Source organism: Microtus ochrogaster, unplaced genomic scaffold, assembly GCF_000317375.1.
Source record: "Microtus ochrogaster isolate Prairie Vole_2 unplaced genomic scaffold, MicOch1.0 UNK1, whole genome shotgun sequence".
Classification (NCBI taxonomy): Eukaryota; Metazoa; Chordata; class Mammalia; order Rodentia; family Cricetidae; genus Microtus; species Microtus ochrogaster.
In genome coordinates, this window is record NW_004949099.1 from 20832285 (window position 1) to 20850083 (window position 17799).

At 40.2% G+C, this 17799-nt stretch overlaps 1 protein-coding gene across 7 annotated transcripts in view; it reads left to right on the plus strand.

The window, feature by feature from the left end:
* Window positions 1–14769, plus strand: part of Cntn4 (contactin 4) — a 1000475-nt gene extending 985706 nt beyond the window's left edge. For all 7 annotated transcript variants that reach the window (XM_026788153.1, XM_026788152.1, XM_026788157.1 and 4 more), the window contains 4 exons: window positions 597–783; window positions 1218–1330; window positions 9738–9906; window positions 12986–14769. In XM_026788153.1, the coding sequence (XP_026643954.1) occupies window positions 597–783; window positions 1218–1330; window positions 9738–9906; window positions 12986–13086 (570 nt within the window). In that variant the 3' untranslated portion in view covers window positions 13087–14769. The remainder of the gene's footprint in view (window positions 1–596; window positions 784–1217; window positions 1331–9737; window positions 9907–12985) is intronic.
* Window positions 14770–17799: the final 3030 nt, after the last annotated feature.

Here is a 17799-nt window from a genome sequence, read left to right on the forward strand (position 1 = left end):
ATGAGCTTAAATAGACATATTCATAGGGATAGAGAAGTGGCTCCTGATGTCAAGAGGGCTCATTGCTCTTGCAGAAGATCCAGGTTCCATTTCCAGTATCCTTGTTAAGTAACTTACAACTGCCTATAAGTCAAGCTGCAAGGGATTTGATGCACTCTTCTGGCCTCTCTGGATACCTGCATTCACACGTACATACATATACATACATACATGCACACACACACACACACACACACACACAGAGACACATAATTTTAAAAAATAAAATCTTTAAAAAGAATTGTTTTTTTTTTTGTCTTACATATCCAAAATCACCTGGACACAAACCAAAACTGTGGAAAATAAAAGAAGTAGCCATTGATGACTTACCAGACTGTCCATGTCAGTGGAAAAGAAAAAGAAGAAAAAGGAGATTTTCTTACTGTGGCTAATTTTACAGATCATGTAAATCTCCTTGCTCTAAAAGTTCTGTCTGTGAATTAATACAGAAATGTAACTCCATCATAAGGACTTGCATAAAAATATTATTACCTGATGACATTGGAAATATCCCCAGGGGGATATGATTTCTATGGTCTTTCTTTTTATTTTTTCAGGTAAAATACTGGAGACATGATGACAAGGAAGAAAACGCTAGGAAAATACGAACAGTTGGAAATCAGACATCTACAAAAATCAGCAACTTGAAAGGGAGTGCACTGTATCACTTAGCTGTCAAGGCATATAATTCAGCTGGGACAGGACCCTCCAGTGCGACAGTCAATGTCACGACCAGAAAGCCACGTAAGGACAAAGTTGCTCAGAAATATTTTGGGAATTCATCAAACATACTCCAAGTTCATTACCTATCCCCACCTCCCAGGGATCATTTGCATACTAATTGGTATCATTATATGGATTCAAATGCACCTTAGCATTTTAACTGAACCTTTCAGAATACCATGCCAAATTCATTGCTCCAGAGGACAGAAAGATAAATGTTTTTCTCCTCACTAGGAAGGACTACTTCTTTTAGCTATAAATGGTAGGCGACCAACTGAATCTTTTTCCATTTGCAATGCTGTATCTCGTCAGATTTCAGTGACCTTGAAGACACATATTAGTGCAATCGCCCATTAAATTGCCTCTACTCTAGAATTCTAGTAAGGAGACATTCCTCAGGATCCATTGAGATTTAATAATCTGTGACTTCGTCTGTCTTAATTTTTTTTTTATAGCACCAAGCCAGCCCCCCGGAAACATCATATGGAATTCATCGGACTCCAAAATTATCCTGAACTGGGATCAAGTGAAGGCCCTGGATAATGAGTCAGAAGTAAAAGGATACAAAGTGGGTAATTTCTTTTTGCAAGGACACCTAATCCTGCTATTAGCAGGACTGGCTGGCAGCAGGTGCTCTGTTACCTCAGTCTTCCCTGACGTCACTGGGGCCTTTCCAGGAATCTCCACCCTAAAGTAGAAAATCAGTCTAAATTCTGTATGCACTCTATGCTAACTTTTCAGGGTTTAGACAATTATCTGGGTGAGGAATATTTTTATTTATCTAACAAATAACTGACATAATCAGCTTGAAAAAGAAAAGAAAGGTTTAATTTGGTTCACAGTTGCGATTTCAGTCCATGGTTGGTTAACTACTGCTTTTGCATCTCTAACAAAGCAATATATTATGGCAGGGAGGTGTGCTATATGGTGGCCCGGAAGCAAAAAGAAAGAGACTGAAATTCTATTCTGCAGTCACCTGCAAAAGCAGTCACAAAGTCCACTCACTGTACGTTCCATCATCTACCAGTAACACTCCAGGCTGGAGACCAAGCTCTTACCCTGTAGATCCCTCTGGGGAACACTTAAGCAAGCTACAATTCCATGTAAACTTTAGCTTTATACAGCCTAGTTTGGAAATGTTTAAAGACCCTGTGACTGGGAGGCTGCAAAATCCCAACAAAGCAGCCCTTTACCTTCTGCTTTTGACAGCGAGACTTTAGTGTGTGTGTGTGTGTTTAATCAGCAATACTAACTGCCTAATGTCTCTTTCGTTCCTGCTCTTGTTTCTATAAGTAGCTTTCTTTGTAAGAAAACAAGCTGAAAATGTTGTTTGCCAGATCATGTGAATGCTGGCCTATCTTTAAAGAGAAAATGAATGCACACATACACCAAAAAGATGGTGTTTCATCTAGTGGAGCTGGGCTTTCAAAATGCTCTGATCTCACTGACACAGAACTGAACTCATGACCTCTGTAAGAGCGGTATGTAACTCTTGCAGGCTAAGCAATCTCTCTAGCCTTTGACTAAATTTAGACCTCCATTACAACCTAAAGTTGGGCTAAAACGGTTAGGTTTTAGTTTTATAATTTTACAATTTTCTTTTCCTTAAATGGGGCGTTCTGTGGTGAGGATCCCTGATATAGATCATACATATGTGACTTTCTCACCTGGCATGACTTTGCAAAAGCCGGAGATCACCCACCCCATGAGTCTCTCCCTGTGGGGAACTTGGACGTTTTTCCAATATGGATATCTCAAGGTAGCTGGACTTCTGATGGGATCTTTAGCTTCAGTGAGCAAGAAAGTGAAAATTCTGTGTTCTTTTTAAAGCTAAGGATGAAACTAGCTACTGTAAGGCCAGTTCAGAGTCAAAGAGGCGAGGGCGGGAACACATGTCCAAGCAATAGTGTATCATTCTGATGTGAAGGCTGATGTGTGCAAGGAGTAGCAGGGTTGGCTGTGTTCAAATGTAAAGACCAGGTTACACATTGAGCAGACCATGACCAGGGATCTGGTCCCAACCTCTGCAAGGAGTGAAAGAAGAAAGTGCAGCTGTTTGGCTAGAAGAAGAACAATATTCTCAGAAGCGTAATGCTTCAAATATCTAGAGACTTGAAATGATGAGTGGAATTCTTCTCCATTTTATGACTCCTGAAATGTTGATGTCCAAGCTCTTCACCTTGAGAAAATTTCAAAAGCATAGTCTTGGTTTATAGTCTTCCTTAAGTAATAAAAAGTGTGGTAGGGTTTATGAAAGTGGACTTGCAAGTTTTAGAGAAAGGTCATTTTTTTTTCCTTTTGAAGGATTATTGTAAAATCACTAGCCGTTAAGAGCATGTCCACATAGCCATGGTGACGACAGTTTATGAAAAGCTCTGCACAAAGTCACTCATCCTGAGTCGAGACAGGCAGCAAAATGCTCTTAACTTGAATGTCACATTGAATTTCCTTCTCTGCATCTCTGTAAAAAGTGGTGTAGCAAACACCTGCTTGCTTCCAGCAGTGGAGAAGACGCCATTTTCCTTTGAGCCAAGTCCATCCATTCTTGGACAGCTTTGGCTTCTGTAAAGTACAAGTGAGCCAAAACTTGACTCCTCAGAAGAGAACTGTTGTTTTTCATATATGATTTAGGGAAACTATTTCTATTTCTGTAGAAATAGAATGAAATCTGGGGATAAATTAAAACTAGGACATTTAGTTCTCTCTCCGATTCAAATATCAGGTCAGCTGAGGTCATATTTTACAGCATTAGGCATGTCATTTCTAGCTTTTGGAGTTAAGCTGTGAGAATATAGAGTAGCCCCTCTGTGACAGGAGGGTACATGAGGGAGGCATCACGCATAGGTGGAGTCAGCTGTGCACAATGCTCTGGACTACTTGTCGTGAAGGTAAAAGAAAGACAGGGTGGCAAGGTAAAATCTTGGCACTCTCCAATGAAAACACTTTCTGAGTCCTTGATTTCCAACTCAACATCTCTCCTTTTAAGGATGTAGCTAGAGAGGCTGGACTCCCTGTTCTTCTGTTGGATCCCACAGACTCTCACCATGATTAGCTAGCTATACATACTGAGTGTTCCACATGCGTGTGAACGTTTAAGGCTATAAATGTATAACTGGTCCTTTCCTTGATATCACAGACTGAAGCCACACTTAAAGCTGGGGTTACAGAAGAAAAATGTGGATCTCTTAGCTCTGGGAGAGATGATCTTTGACAGGGAACTTGTCACATTGCAAAAGGCTCTGCTTATACCATATACTTTAAATTCACCTTCCTTCCTATATACTGAAGTTTTTTATAGTAATGGGTTTTATATTGTGATTTTTGTTGTGTGGGTCCATTCAACTCCTGTTTACGTAGGGTGGTCTCAATAAGAAATGGACTTTAGAACATTGGAGGCCCAGGGTACCTTGTAAGTTACTTATGACATTAGTATATTTGAGACAGCACAGTAAAGATACTGCTGATATGACTGATTCATTATTAGGAGGAAGGTCTTTATTGTAAATAAGAGAGAGAAAATATCCAGAGGCACCTGGAAGAGTCCAGAGAGGAGGAAACAGACTAGACATGGCCAGGTCTAGGGAAAGGGGAGAGTGGCAGAGAATAGTGAAGAGAGCAGAATAGCAGGAGAGAGAGACTAGAGCACAGTGAAGGAGAGAAGAGGGAGAGAATAGCAAGAGAGCAAGAGGATAGCAAGAGACAGAACACTGTTTCTCATCCTTCTAGTCCCTCATGTTGTAGTGACCCTGATGGAGGAAGGTCATTGGTTAATTAATAAAGAAACTGCTTGCCCTGATAGGTTAGAACATAGGTGGGTGGAGTAAACAGAAGAGAATGCTGGGAGGAAGAGGAAGTGAGCTCAGAGAGACGCCATGCTTCCCTCTCCCGGGCAGATGCGATAGCTCTGCTCTCTGAGGCACACACGATAAAGCTCCGACCCAGAATGGACGTAGGCTAGAATCTTTCCCGGTAAGACTGATGCTATACAGATTATTAGAGATGGGTTGATCAGGATATGAGAATTAGCCTGTAAGGGCTAGAGCTAATGGGCCAAGCAGTGTTTAAAAGAATACAGTGTCTGTGTCATTATTTCGAGGCGTAAGCTAGCAGGCGGCCGGGGGTGCTGGGGACGCAGTCCCGCCGCTCCTATTACTACATGACCCCACCATAAAAGTACTTCATTGTTACTTCATAACTATAACTTTTTGCTGCTGTTATGAATCATAATGGAAATGGCTGGCATATACAATATCTGATGTGTGATCCCTGTGGGGTTGTAGCCCACGGGCTGAGAACCACTGAGATAGAGAGACTGTGAAAAGGACAAGTCATAAGGATTATAATGAGGATGAGTAACTGGGGCAGCCAAGGTCCTGGGTGCTAGCATGGGCCTTGACATCTGTAACAGGTATTTGTGATACTGAGGGAGCCTGGAGGCCAGCATAGGCTTTGGCATGCTGATAGGTGCCACAGGTAGCCATTTGCCCCTTCTATCATAGGTATAGAAAATGACAACTTTTTGGCAGAGAGGAACCAGTTTCAAAAGTTCCTGAGGAATTTTGGCTTTTATCTAATTTCCAGAAACCTTTCTGTAGTCAAGTTTGACCTCATTTATGGATATATAGAGATCCCGAGACCTAAAATCAGATTTAAAGGAATAATATCTGCTCTCCGGCAGGCAAAATAAACTACCCAGGCAAATAAGTGAATCAAGTCCTATTTCTACAGAGCCCATTCAACAAACACTCTAGAAATTTGTCCAAGATTCTTAACCATCTTACCTTCGATAACCCCTTAAAGAAAAAAATTTCTAGAATCTAGTGTCTATTAACCCTAAGTTTAAAGGCACAGAAAAGTGCTAAAATAATATCTCTGGAAGACCCAAACCTGAGATCTAAACACAGCAGTGTAGAGTCTGATTCTGGCTTTTGGCCACATGGTTATTTTGCCTGACAGGAATCAGCAAACATAGCAGCTGAAGGATAAAGCGTGGCGAAGAAAAAGGCATGAGGGTGCGAAGAGCAGAAGAGCCAGGGGGCAAACAGGAAAGCTGTTCCATTTTATATAAAGGCCAAGGGAAGTCATTTTGGCAGTTATATCTCAACTGGGCTTTGAATGAAAGTAGGAAATGAGGCAGGCAGCTCTCTGGGAAAATATGTAGACAGAAGGCACGAGAGTCCAGAGGTGGACATATGCCAACGTAACAGAATAGGAAATATTGGTGATGATAGCAACAGATTTTGTGACTGTCCAGAAGAGGGTGGACCTTTTTAGCTCCAGGTGTTTCCAATGAGAAGAATAGACCAGCATCTGTGTCTGTGTGTGTGCTACTGTAAGAGAATAACTGAGCCCTTCCTAGTTTATGATAAACGGAAAACTACTTGTGGAGGCTGAGAATTTCAACACTGAAGTGTTGGCTCACAAGGATAGTCTTCTTTCTCTGCAATTATGCAACAGAAGGCAAGACACTGAGACACACTAAAAGGATTCCTACAACAGCACCAGTCCCACCATGAGGCTGGAACTCTCATAGCTCAGACACATCTGAGTCAAATCCCTTCTTAAATGTTCCTTTTTTTTTTATTTTTGAGACAGAGTCCAACTCTGTAGCCATAGATGATCTGGAATTCACTATGTAGCTAAGCTGGCCTAAATCCACAGTAATCCTCCTGCCTCAGTGTCCTTAGTAATAGGATTGTAAGCTTAAGCCACCATGTTCCACATTTTTAAATTGTTACAGTAGCAATTAACTTTTAGCAGGAACTCTAGAGCAGATAAACATCCAAACCATAGCGGACATGATGGCCATATCTTTCAATAGTAACTGTAAACCTTCATGCATAATTTCTTAGTTCATTAAGGTTGGCATTAAAAAAAACAAACACTAGCCGGGCGGTGGTGGCGCACGCCTTTAATCCCAGCACTCGGGAGGCAGAGGAAGGCGGATCTCTGTGAGTTCGAGACCAGCCTGGTTTACAAGATCTAGTTCCAGGACAGGCTCCAAAGCCACAGAGAAACCCTATCTCGAAAATCCAAAACAAAAAAACAAAAAACAAAAAAACAAAAAAAAAACAAACACTAATGTGACCAAACAAATAATAAATTCCAGCAGCATAAGATCCTCAGGCTGCATGCTCTCTGACTTTATTTTTTACATTTTATTTACTTATGTGTGTATTTGCATGTGTATCTATGTGTCCACATGTGTTTGTACCTCCATGTTATACAGAAGGTATGTGCAGGTAGAGGACATCTTTCGGTAGTTAGTTTTCTTCTTTCACCCTGTGAATCTGGAGATCTGATCAAGGTCATCAGGCTTCGTGGCAGGCTCCTTTACCTGCTGGGCCATTGGTTTCCCTCCCTACCCCCTTTTAAGTTCATTGTCTTATCCCCTTATTTTTCACATATGAAGACGGAGACACAGAAGGGAAAGCAAATTGACCTAGAGGTGGGAGCTAAATTGTTATGAATAATCAGGCTCTGGAGTTTGACTTCTTAGGTTTCAACATGGGGTCAATCACTTACTTGTCATGGGCCTACAGGCAATAGTCTACTATCTCCAGGTCTTAGGTTGCCATCTTTGAGGTAGTAATTAGGCATATCTAGGGAGATGATCTATGTAAACCTTTAGAAGAGAAGTGTTCAGACATTAGAGAAATGAAAGCAGTCACTGTTTGCTGTTGTTATCATTATTCCCAAGAATCCTCTCTTGCTGCCCTCCTGTATTATATCAGATATAAGCACAGCCTTTGTGTCAGTCAGCTGCACCAAGGGTTTGGTGTAAATAATCCAGTAAACCTCCTGCTTGCCTTTATTTAGGTGACATTACAGTCTCCACTATTACAAGATTGATAAGCGGGGTTGATTTAGAAAAAAGAAAAAAAAGAAAAAGAAAAAAATAGGCTGCTTTTTCTTGGAAATGTTTCTTTTGGATTTATACTTGAAACTGGTTGGATTCTCCGAGCTCTTGCAAGAACCAGAAGTAAATCACAGAAGCAATTTGTTCCTCTGAGCCAGATGTGACCTTGCATCCCATCAACCAGCCCATTCTCCTGAAGGGCTGAGATGAGAAGCAGTGGCTGAGGATTTATTGGCGCTTGGTCATTAGCAAAGAGATGCCAAGCCTGGTACAGCTGATGCTTCAGAACGAGGAAACAGAAGGGCTTGTGAATCTTTCCACCCTAAGGAAATTGTGTTTTCCACCTTGTATTAAAGGGCTATAAATTAAGGTGATAAAATGCCAAAGAACAAATGGGATCTAAACTATGTTAAGGAAATCTTGTGAATTTTACTTATGTTTGATTCTGTCTTGTAATAGAAGACTAACCATTCATCTCTGATCTCAGTAGATCAATATTTATAGGGATCTTAAAGAAAACCTTAAAGTCCGATGGTTCTCAGACTGGGATCCTTGGTCTAACAGCATTGGTATAGGTAGAGAACTTACTAGAGAGGCAAACATTTGGTTCTCAGCCACTAGAAACTCCAGGGATGGGCTGAGCAAATGACACTTTAAGTATCTTGCCTGGTGACTATGAGGCAGAGCAAAATTGCTTCCCACACTCCCACTTCTGCTGAGAAGAACAGATTTAGAGCATCAATAAGTGTCCCAGAATATCCAAGGCCTAGGACCACTGGTGTCCTCCAGCTCCATCTTTTCTATCCTGTGGGAAGCTGGAGAAGGTAAATTAGTTTGCTTTCTGACTGCAGGCTTGGGAATCAGGTTCCCATCACTTCTTCTCCACAGTGTAAGAGGACCCCAGGTCTCAGTGTCCTCATCTGTGAAAAGGTATAATATCTGCATTGTGGAATTGTGGTGACAAAGACAAACCACCTAGAAGAGTCAGAAGCTACAGGGTAGCTGTCCTCATGGTTGTTGCTGGGCACACAATGACAGGCACACATTTTTTTATTCCTTTGTATTTTGTTCCCTACTGGGTTGAGGTCCATCAGAGACCCAGTCAAGTGTGTTTTCAGTAAAGCTAGTCAGCCACCTCATCGGATAAATTACAGCCCAAACTCAGCATCAAAGAAGCCCAGGAAGGAAAACAAAGGTGCATGAGTGAAACTGTTCAGACCCACGGTGCTTCCAGATTGTCACTGATTGCCTCTTCTGTGCCATCCCTACAAAGGGTCCCAGTGGGAGGGAAAATGGAGGGCTCACTGCCTTTACCGTTCAGAAACCATCTATGTGTGTAGAAATGTCATCTTTCAAGAAATTTCTCGATAATAACAACCTTCTGGGCATCTCTTGTGCTTGGAGCGCCTGCTGTGTGCACTCATCTTGTTTCATTTAAGCCTGCATAGATATACTTTATTTTTTCCAACATAGTATTTTATTGATAATTTGGGAATTTCCCATTATGCATCCCAACTCGCTTCCCAGGCCTCCCAGGTCCACCCCCCCCTCCTGCAACACTTTCTTTCTCCCAACAAAGAAAAAGAAGAAGAAAAATAAACAAGTCTAATTTGTGTTTTCTATGTACTCACTGGGCCATACTTAATGTGTCCTTTGAACCCAGTCCTCATTGCATTCAGTCTTTATGAAATTTCAAAAAGTGGGTTTTATTTTCCCCATTTTACAGTGGAAGGAACAGAAGAGTGAAGTAAAGTTATTGACCCATGGCCACACAAAGCCAAATCTATTCTGATACTAAGGCTCCTGATATATCACTAATTCTGCATCCTTATTCGGACTTCTGTGTTTCAATGTATGTTAGTTTACCAAACTGAAAGAATCGCCATTCATGCTGCTCTCATTTCCCACTTGAAGTATCCTCTCAACACTTTTCTCCATGACGTTACAGCAACAGACATGACCCTCACCACAAATGAACTTTCTCTGTATGAGCAGGCTGACAGGTCCCTTCCATCACCTTGCATTTAGCTGGTATCCAGAGATAGAAAAGAGCAGACGCCACACCTTGGGCATCAGTTAAAACAGCAGATGATACCCATTCTTTCTACATCTGCAGGTCTTGTACAGATGGAACAGGCAAAGCAGCACATCCGTCATTGAAACAAACAAAACGTCCGTGGAGCTTTCTTTACCATTTGATGAAGATTACATCATAGAGATCAAGCCATTCAGCGATGGAGGGGACGGCAGCAGCAGTGAGCAAATCCGAATCCCAAAGATATCAAGTAAGAACGCTCTTCTCACCCTTTCCCCCTGCCTGTTGTGGCACTCTCCCAGATGACCCAAGACTTCAAGAAATTGAAAAGAATGAGTCATAATTAAGATAAATGACAGTAGCCTCTTTCCTCCATCACTAATGTTTTCTGTTTGCAAGAAACGTCATACAAAAAAAAAAAAAGAAAGAAAAAGAAAAAAATCTTTGCCCAGTTTTCATGGATTTAGTCAGTGACCAACCAACATAGTATATGAAAACTGTCCCACATAAGTCATAGAGGGCTGTTTAATATTGATTCATTAGCTTACATAGTCTGCACATGATGGCTCCCAAAGCTAATGAACAATGCAGTTAAGAAGAATAGGCAAAAAGGTTTGATGGTGTCATTATTGCTCTTTTAGACAGGGTCTTACTACATAGCATGACTGGTCTGGAACTTGCTATGAAAAACAGGCTGGCCTTGAACTCACTGAGATTCTTGTGACTCTGCCTCCCTAATGCTGGGATGAAGGGGATTAAATATGTACAACTCTATCTCCAGCCAAAATGTTCTTCATAAGGCTGTGGTATTTTATCCCCAGTGAACTTGTGTAATTGAGTCTTGAGTTGGAAATGTTTTTAAGTTAACATGATACATTTTGATTGAGTATATGTAATCTACATGCAAAACACATATGGCTATATATAGTTAATTGTCTCCATTTAAAATGTTGTTAAATAGTATGTGAAAGTAGCCTTTTTGAGGAAATGCATTCTGTTCAGTTTTTAAATTATGTTTGTAAATATCACAACAGCATACTAATTTTGATGTATAATTTTATTTATTTTAATAAAAGCCAAAATTCAGAGTAAAAAAAATCAGAATAATGATTGGCAGCAGCTGTTGAGTGGTGAAATGGCAGTTTAATGAAAATTTCTGCACTATTTAGTGTGATTTTAAAAACATCTAGAAAGAGTGGTTCTAGTTATACAGCATCTGAAAATATTTGCTGCCAATGGACGGTACTGGTTTTGTCTTTGTTTTGGCAGGCAGGGTATTAAAAAGTAGCTCTGATTGGCCTGGGGCTAGGTATGTAGAGGAAGCTGTTCTCCAACTTGTAGAAATCCTTCTGTTTCTACTTCTTAAGTGCCAGGATTAGAGTAACCATAACTACCTGAATCATATTCTTTACTTTATCTGGTCCCTTTGTTTATGGAGTGTTTTATATTGAAAAGGAAAAGATTAGATAGGCATCCAAGTTGCCATTAGATATCTAGGTACATAATTTTTCTGGCCTTTGGAATTGAGGCCTGAATATTAGAGGATCAATGCAGGCTGGAATTAAACTTCCAAACTATCACTGGACAGAAGACATTTTAAACCATGGATGATGTCCTCAACACTGAGACCCTAATTTTAGTGCTGGAGTAAGTCTCTGCCAGGTGTCCACCATTCTATTTTTCAGAGGATGAGAAGGTATTATGTCTTATAGATAGCAAAGTAGTCATGAAACAATTTTAATGGCTTCTGTAAAATTTCTCAGTTCAGAATAGTAAAGAGCTCCTGGGTCACTTCACCCATTCTCTGAATTGCCTTTCATTTAGGAAGGATTCAAAAAGTACTTGTCTTTTTCATAAATGGGGTACAATGGGAAACTGAGGTCAAAAGCAATGCCCCAGAGATGGAGTTCATACTACCACACACACACACACACACACACACACACACACACACACACGCACACACGCACACACACACTCACACAAGTAGCCTTGGCTGACCTGGAACTAGCTATATAGATGAACTAGCTATTGTCAAACAAGGGCTCTAATGTCCCCTGAAAGGGAGCCAGCCATACAGTGAGCTACAAAAGTAATTTCCTGGCTACAACAACACACAACTGTGATTTACCTCACGCTGCTTCAATCTTACCGCAAACTTCTTATCATAGCAAAGATCTTCCTTTTGCTCACTGGTGCTCTTTGATCCTGTTCACGACAGGAACATATATAGTGTGTGAATAGTGAAGGTTTGAGTGTTAGCAGAGAATGTCTTCCCTTAATGGACTTCATTTCCGTCAATTGGGGAGATCAGACTACCTTAAAGAAACCCAGACTGACAAGAGAAAAGCTTTTATTATGAAAAAAATGTACAACCCATATGAAAAAGTTTGTCTAAAATATGATTATTTTGTCTGAGCAAAAGAAATGTATTTAGACAAATGTGGTTTCGACTCCCAATCCAGCCATTCACTTAGCTAGCAATCTTAGACAAGTTAGTTACCTCATCTCCTGGGATCCCAGTCTTTTCAACTGACAAATGAAACACTGACAATATCTGGTCCACAGAGGGGGCTGAAAAGCTGAGTGTCACATTGTCTGTGAAGCACAAAGGTGAGGATCAAAAGGGAGTATCAGTTTCATGCTGTTCCCTCAGGGGCATATTGACCTGTATCAAACATATTGCTAGTAATATTGAAGTATGGATACCATCAGTTTATATAAAAAAAATTGTAGAAGAGTCTGCAGACTATTCCCTAGCCTGCTCCCAGCCCACAGATAGATCATCATGAACTGATGTCAATGGATCATTGATAGGGAATCATTTAGGCAGGGCTGGAAAAAAAGCTCAGTCAGTAAAATGCTTGCCTCACAAGATGGAGGATTTGAATATGAACTCTATCCTGCGTTTAAAAAGCAAGCTAGATATAGCCATAGACCCTTGCAAAGCTAGCACCGGGGATGTAGAGATAGGAAGATCCATCTCTTAGTGAGTTCCAGTCCATTTAGAGACCTGGCATTGAGAAAGCAAAGTGAATGGCATCCTTCTAAAAAGTTGACAGTGTTCCCTCACCTCCATATGCATACTTATGTGTATGCACACAAACCAGATCATACAAGTGATATATATATATATATATATATATATATATATATATATATATATATACTCATGATAACAATAAAATAAACAGCTAGATGATGGACGAACATACAGTATGGTTCTAAAGAACCCAGCCAGGCATACTGTTTCGGTGAAGCCCTGTAGCATCTCTTTCCTTTGTATACAGGATGAGACCCTTTTAAATGAATTTGTTCTCTCTTTGCAGATTCCTATGCAAGAGGATCTGGGGCTTCTACCTCCAATGCGTGTACATTGTCAGCCATCAGTACAATAATGATCTCTCTCACAGCGAGGTCTAGTTTATGACAAAAGTTATCTAAAGGACTTGCTATTTATAATATAAGCAACATTTAGCTAGTTGTTTTGAAGACACCCAGTACTAAGTAATATTGTTGTTCAAGTACATCTTATTACTGGAAAAAAAAATGTTCTTTGCTTCGTTAGGAATGGCGTTATACAGTACTTCCTCAAAGCAAATCTAGCTTTGTCTGAAGTTTCTTTGGAGACTCTGCAATGCACTGAAGACATCTGTAATACGATGTTACCAAAGCAGTTTACATATGTCCTTATATGCATATTTTTTATTATATATTTAGTGTTTTATAGAATTTTTTAAAGTTAACATATAATGTAGATATTGGTTTTTCCTCTGCTGTAAAATGCTCTGGGCAACACAACCACACAATTATGATTTGAAAAGATTTCCTTTAAGGACAGAGTTTGGCACTCATCTCAGTAAATGAATTACAAATTACTTGTACAGTTTTACAAGGATCTGGTGGCAAAACAGCTGGAGAGCGGGTCTGAAACTCAAGGCTGCTGTATATAAATTACCCCTTGAATGGTTAATGTGTTGAATTGAGTCCCTTTGACAGATGTGATATGTTTTCCCACCCTGTTGTAAATTTTGTTGTTCAACACGAATTGAGGTGGTTTCAGGAACTGCAACTCTCGAAAGCTAAACTTCCCAGCCCAAGAGGCACCTTGTGCAATCCTTCCATCCCTGAATTTAGCATTGTCTGGTAAGGTTTTATTTGAGCATCGTCTTTGTAGTAGCATTATCTTAGACATTGAATTTAAAGTTGCATATCTTGTAGTAACATAGACAAAAAGTTACTATAATCAAACAAGTCTTTCATGGCATAAAAGGTAATTTTTCTCTTTAGACATATGTTTTGAATGTAAATTTTTTAATAAGTAAATCTGTCAATGAATTTATAATTTCAAATTTTCTTATAGATAACATGTGTAACTGTAATGATAGAACCCTTCTTTTGAATGACAATAACATGTAATTTGAAAAAATTTCCTATTTCTGCAAATAGCTGCTGCAAAGAATTTTACATATGAATCTATACACTATCATTAGTACAGATGTATTGTATCTTGATGTCGCTCCTGTTTTGCAGTAGCTAGTCTGGTTGCTTTATACGCTTTACATAAATCTTAAAATCATACAATGAAAGATGGCAATATCGACAAAACCTTATTCTTATGAGAAGAACTCTTTGTTACGATGGGGATGTTTTCTAAACTGACAAGGGTGGAATACAGAAGGCAATGAGATTTTCTATAAAGCTTTTCACATTCAAACACACAGCTACCTTTTTCTTCTTTCTTGGAGAGCTCATGATTGCCTGTAATTTGTCACTTTGCTTACACATAACATAGATTTTCAACCTTTGAATTATATTCATCCAATAAAGTCATTGTGAGGTTTCCATTGGTGTGAAAATTGGGATGGTAATAGGAAAATATTGTCAGTATTTCATCTGTTTGCATTTCTTAGATTGATATGCTTTACTTCTATGTTAAAACATGATTTAAAAGTCACATGCAAAAAAATCAACATAATAATAAAATGAATGAAACAACCTGATACCCCCAGGTAGTACCCAACCCCAGTGTAAATGATATCTACCCGTGATCTAGCATATGTAATCTTTTTTAAAGGTATTGTTAATAAATATTCTGTCATTTGTAAAGATATCTGCCTTCTGGGAGCATTATTCCTGCCTGCCTGTCAGGGAATTTGTTAGCTTACCCTTGAGCTAGTCACAGCTTGGGACCATAGGGGCACTCAAAAGTATCTAGCTCTGACCCAAAGCTAGGTGACCCAATTCCAAAGGTGACTTGACAACCCTGAAGACAGCATTTCAAATCCTCCTTGGAAGCAAAGAGAATCAAAACCAAGTAAGTCTTGAAACTGAGACTAGAATATTTTTTCCTTGGCTAGCCAAGATTTTGTATATTTGATCTAAGAGTATCTGTTGTTTCCCTGCCCAAAATCTTAAGATCTCTATATAAAGTTAAGCACGTCAGGCCCTTCTTAGTCTAAATCCCTTACCCGTATAACCAGTCACACCAAGCCCTACTTGGTCCCTTAACACTGCTTGCTTTGGGTCTCACCTCTGTGCCTTTTGGTCTCATGGCTGTTCCTCCATGAAATGTTCCTCACACTCTCCCACCATGCCCTGGTGCACTTCCAACACTCCAGCTCATCTGTGAGACCTTCCCACATGCCTGTCCTTGTGATGTCCTTCCTGTGAATTTGCTGCAGCCCTTCACTTGGTATTTCATAGGGTACTACTTTTGGAAATCTCTTGTACTGTTACCTTGCATTTGAACCTAACTCCTGTATTGTTACTGACTTTTCCTTGTATGTATGCCTTGACTTCCCAACTAGATTGTAAGCTCCTTGAGAGCAGGGACATTGGTCTTTTCTTCCATGTACTCTCCATAGTGCCTAGCACAGTGCCTTGCAATAAATACTCATTGATGAATTGATTGAAGGGGTCTTTGAAGTAGCATTTTGCATCAGTTGTCGGCCTGTGTGCTATATAGCAAACCAAGCAGGAAGGACTGTGTCACTATTTTGGTGATGCTCTGGAAAGTGCCAGCGGCTTCTAGTCTTATGCTTTGATGAACTCTTTTCATCTCTCAGCTTTATCATCAGACATTAATGCCCTAGGTTAGCTGAAACCAACTGGACTGAAGAGTTTGGCAAGGGCCACCTTCACCAAAACTTGTCCGATTTGTTAGGGTTTCCGTGGTTATTGTGGGTAGGGGCCACTGTGTGAAAGCAACAAAAACAAGTGTCCTACCTGAACCAAACAGAAAGGAACTAGTTAACATCTCACAGGGTTATCACAGGAGTCCAGGAAATACCAGAGGCCCAAACCTTGATGAGTGGAAGCACCAGGCTATTCTCAGGAGTATAGAAACCTTGCCAGGTCGTTTTGGTGTATGGTTTAAAGGATAAATCGATTGTGTTTCTGGGTTTGATGTCCTTCTGCTCAGTGTGCTCTTCACTTATTCAGGGAGTGTCTGATCAGTGTGGATCACACACGCTGATCATCCTGCTCACACCAAGCCTTCACTCACAGGCACAGTGTACTAACTAACCCATGAGTGGAATGATGCCACTAGAAAATGAAAGAATAGGTACTGGGAGGCTCTAAACAGCAGGCTTTCTGTGTCTAGCCAACCAAGGGAAATGAGCCCCAGCCTTACAATCAGGTGGGGTCTGCCCCTCTTTGAGGGCTATTCCCAAGGGAAGAACACTATGAATATTTGGTTTTTTTTAATCTTATCATGTTCTTTTGAATGTCACTCACCTATGATTTTACTATATGACAAAAAAAAAAAAAAAGATATTCTGCCCTGACAGGATCCCATCAGATTAACTGGTTTTTACTGCACTAACAAGCCCTCTGTACAAAGCAGTACCTTTCCGTGCGGCTGAAAGAGTAGGCAATAAACTTTGATTCTCAGGTAAGAACTGAATTCTTCCAGCCAAAAACGTAGGTGTTACCATGAGCTTTTATTTTAAAACAAAATGATTGTGGCTATTTTTACATTTAGTAGACTATTAAAATCCTGGTTAACCTTTTCCAAACTTTTTTACCTTCCCTGCCTTGCTACCAATATACTCAAGGAACATTGCCTATAAAAGAAGCCCATAATTAACTACATTAAATGTCATGGGATTTATGCAATATTAACTAGCAGGTGATTTTTTTATTGTACTAGACTGTCACCCTCCTGCCTTCATTTCACATTTGCCTTCAAAACTTGACTGTATTTTCCTGTTTTTAAAATGAGTACTGGGTTCTCACTGAGAATGCGGTCAACCATATTGACTTACTTGAAATACGGCTCTTAAAATTAAGTATTTCTAGTCAAACTGGGGATATACAAACATAATTCTATCACACAATGCCTGCCCCTAGGGCCTCACAAGGGCAGCCTAAGCCAAAAACTAATGATATGTCTGTGGATTCTCAAAGTCTGTTCTGACAAATGCCCTTCTTACTTTGGGCAATCTGTAGGATGTTCTAGATGCACAACTCTCCAAACATTGGTGATTATTTTATAAATTAACTGTAGAAGGAGCTGCCAACTGTATTCCTGCCGCATGGCTCCTGGTCACCTGGCTAGCTTATGCCCCGAAATAACAACACACAAACTGTATTCTTTTAAACACTGCCTGGCCCATTATATCTAGCCTCTTCTAGGCTAATTCTCACATATTAATTTAGCCCATTTCTAATAATCTGTGTAGCACCGCTAGGTGCGCTTACCAGGAAAGATTCAGCATGTCTGACCTGGCGGCTTGCTTCATCACGTTTGCCTGGGAGAGGGGAGCATGGCATCTGAGCTCACTTTTTCTTCATCCCAGCATTCTGTTCTGTTTACTCCACCCACCTATGTTCTAACCTATTTGGCCAAGCAGTTTCTTTATTAATTAACCAATGACCTTCCTCCATCATTGCCAGATGAAGGTGAAGGCTAAGTCACAAAAAATCCCACACCAGTTTGGAATTATGATTAATAGAATGGTTATTTATTTAAAGGGGAAAAAACTTACAGATCACCGTCCCAGACAACAGCCCTCTGCGCAATCAGGAAAGGAGGAGGAAGTAAGAGAGAGCGAGGAGGGAAGTGGCCACTTTTTTTAAAGACAGAGACCGCGTCCCAATGGGCTGGTATCTCAGCCGCTATTGGCTGGAGGAGCCA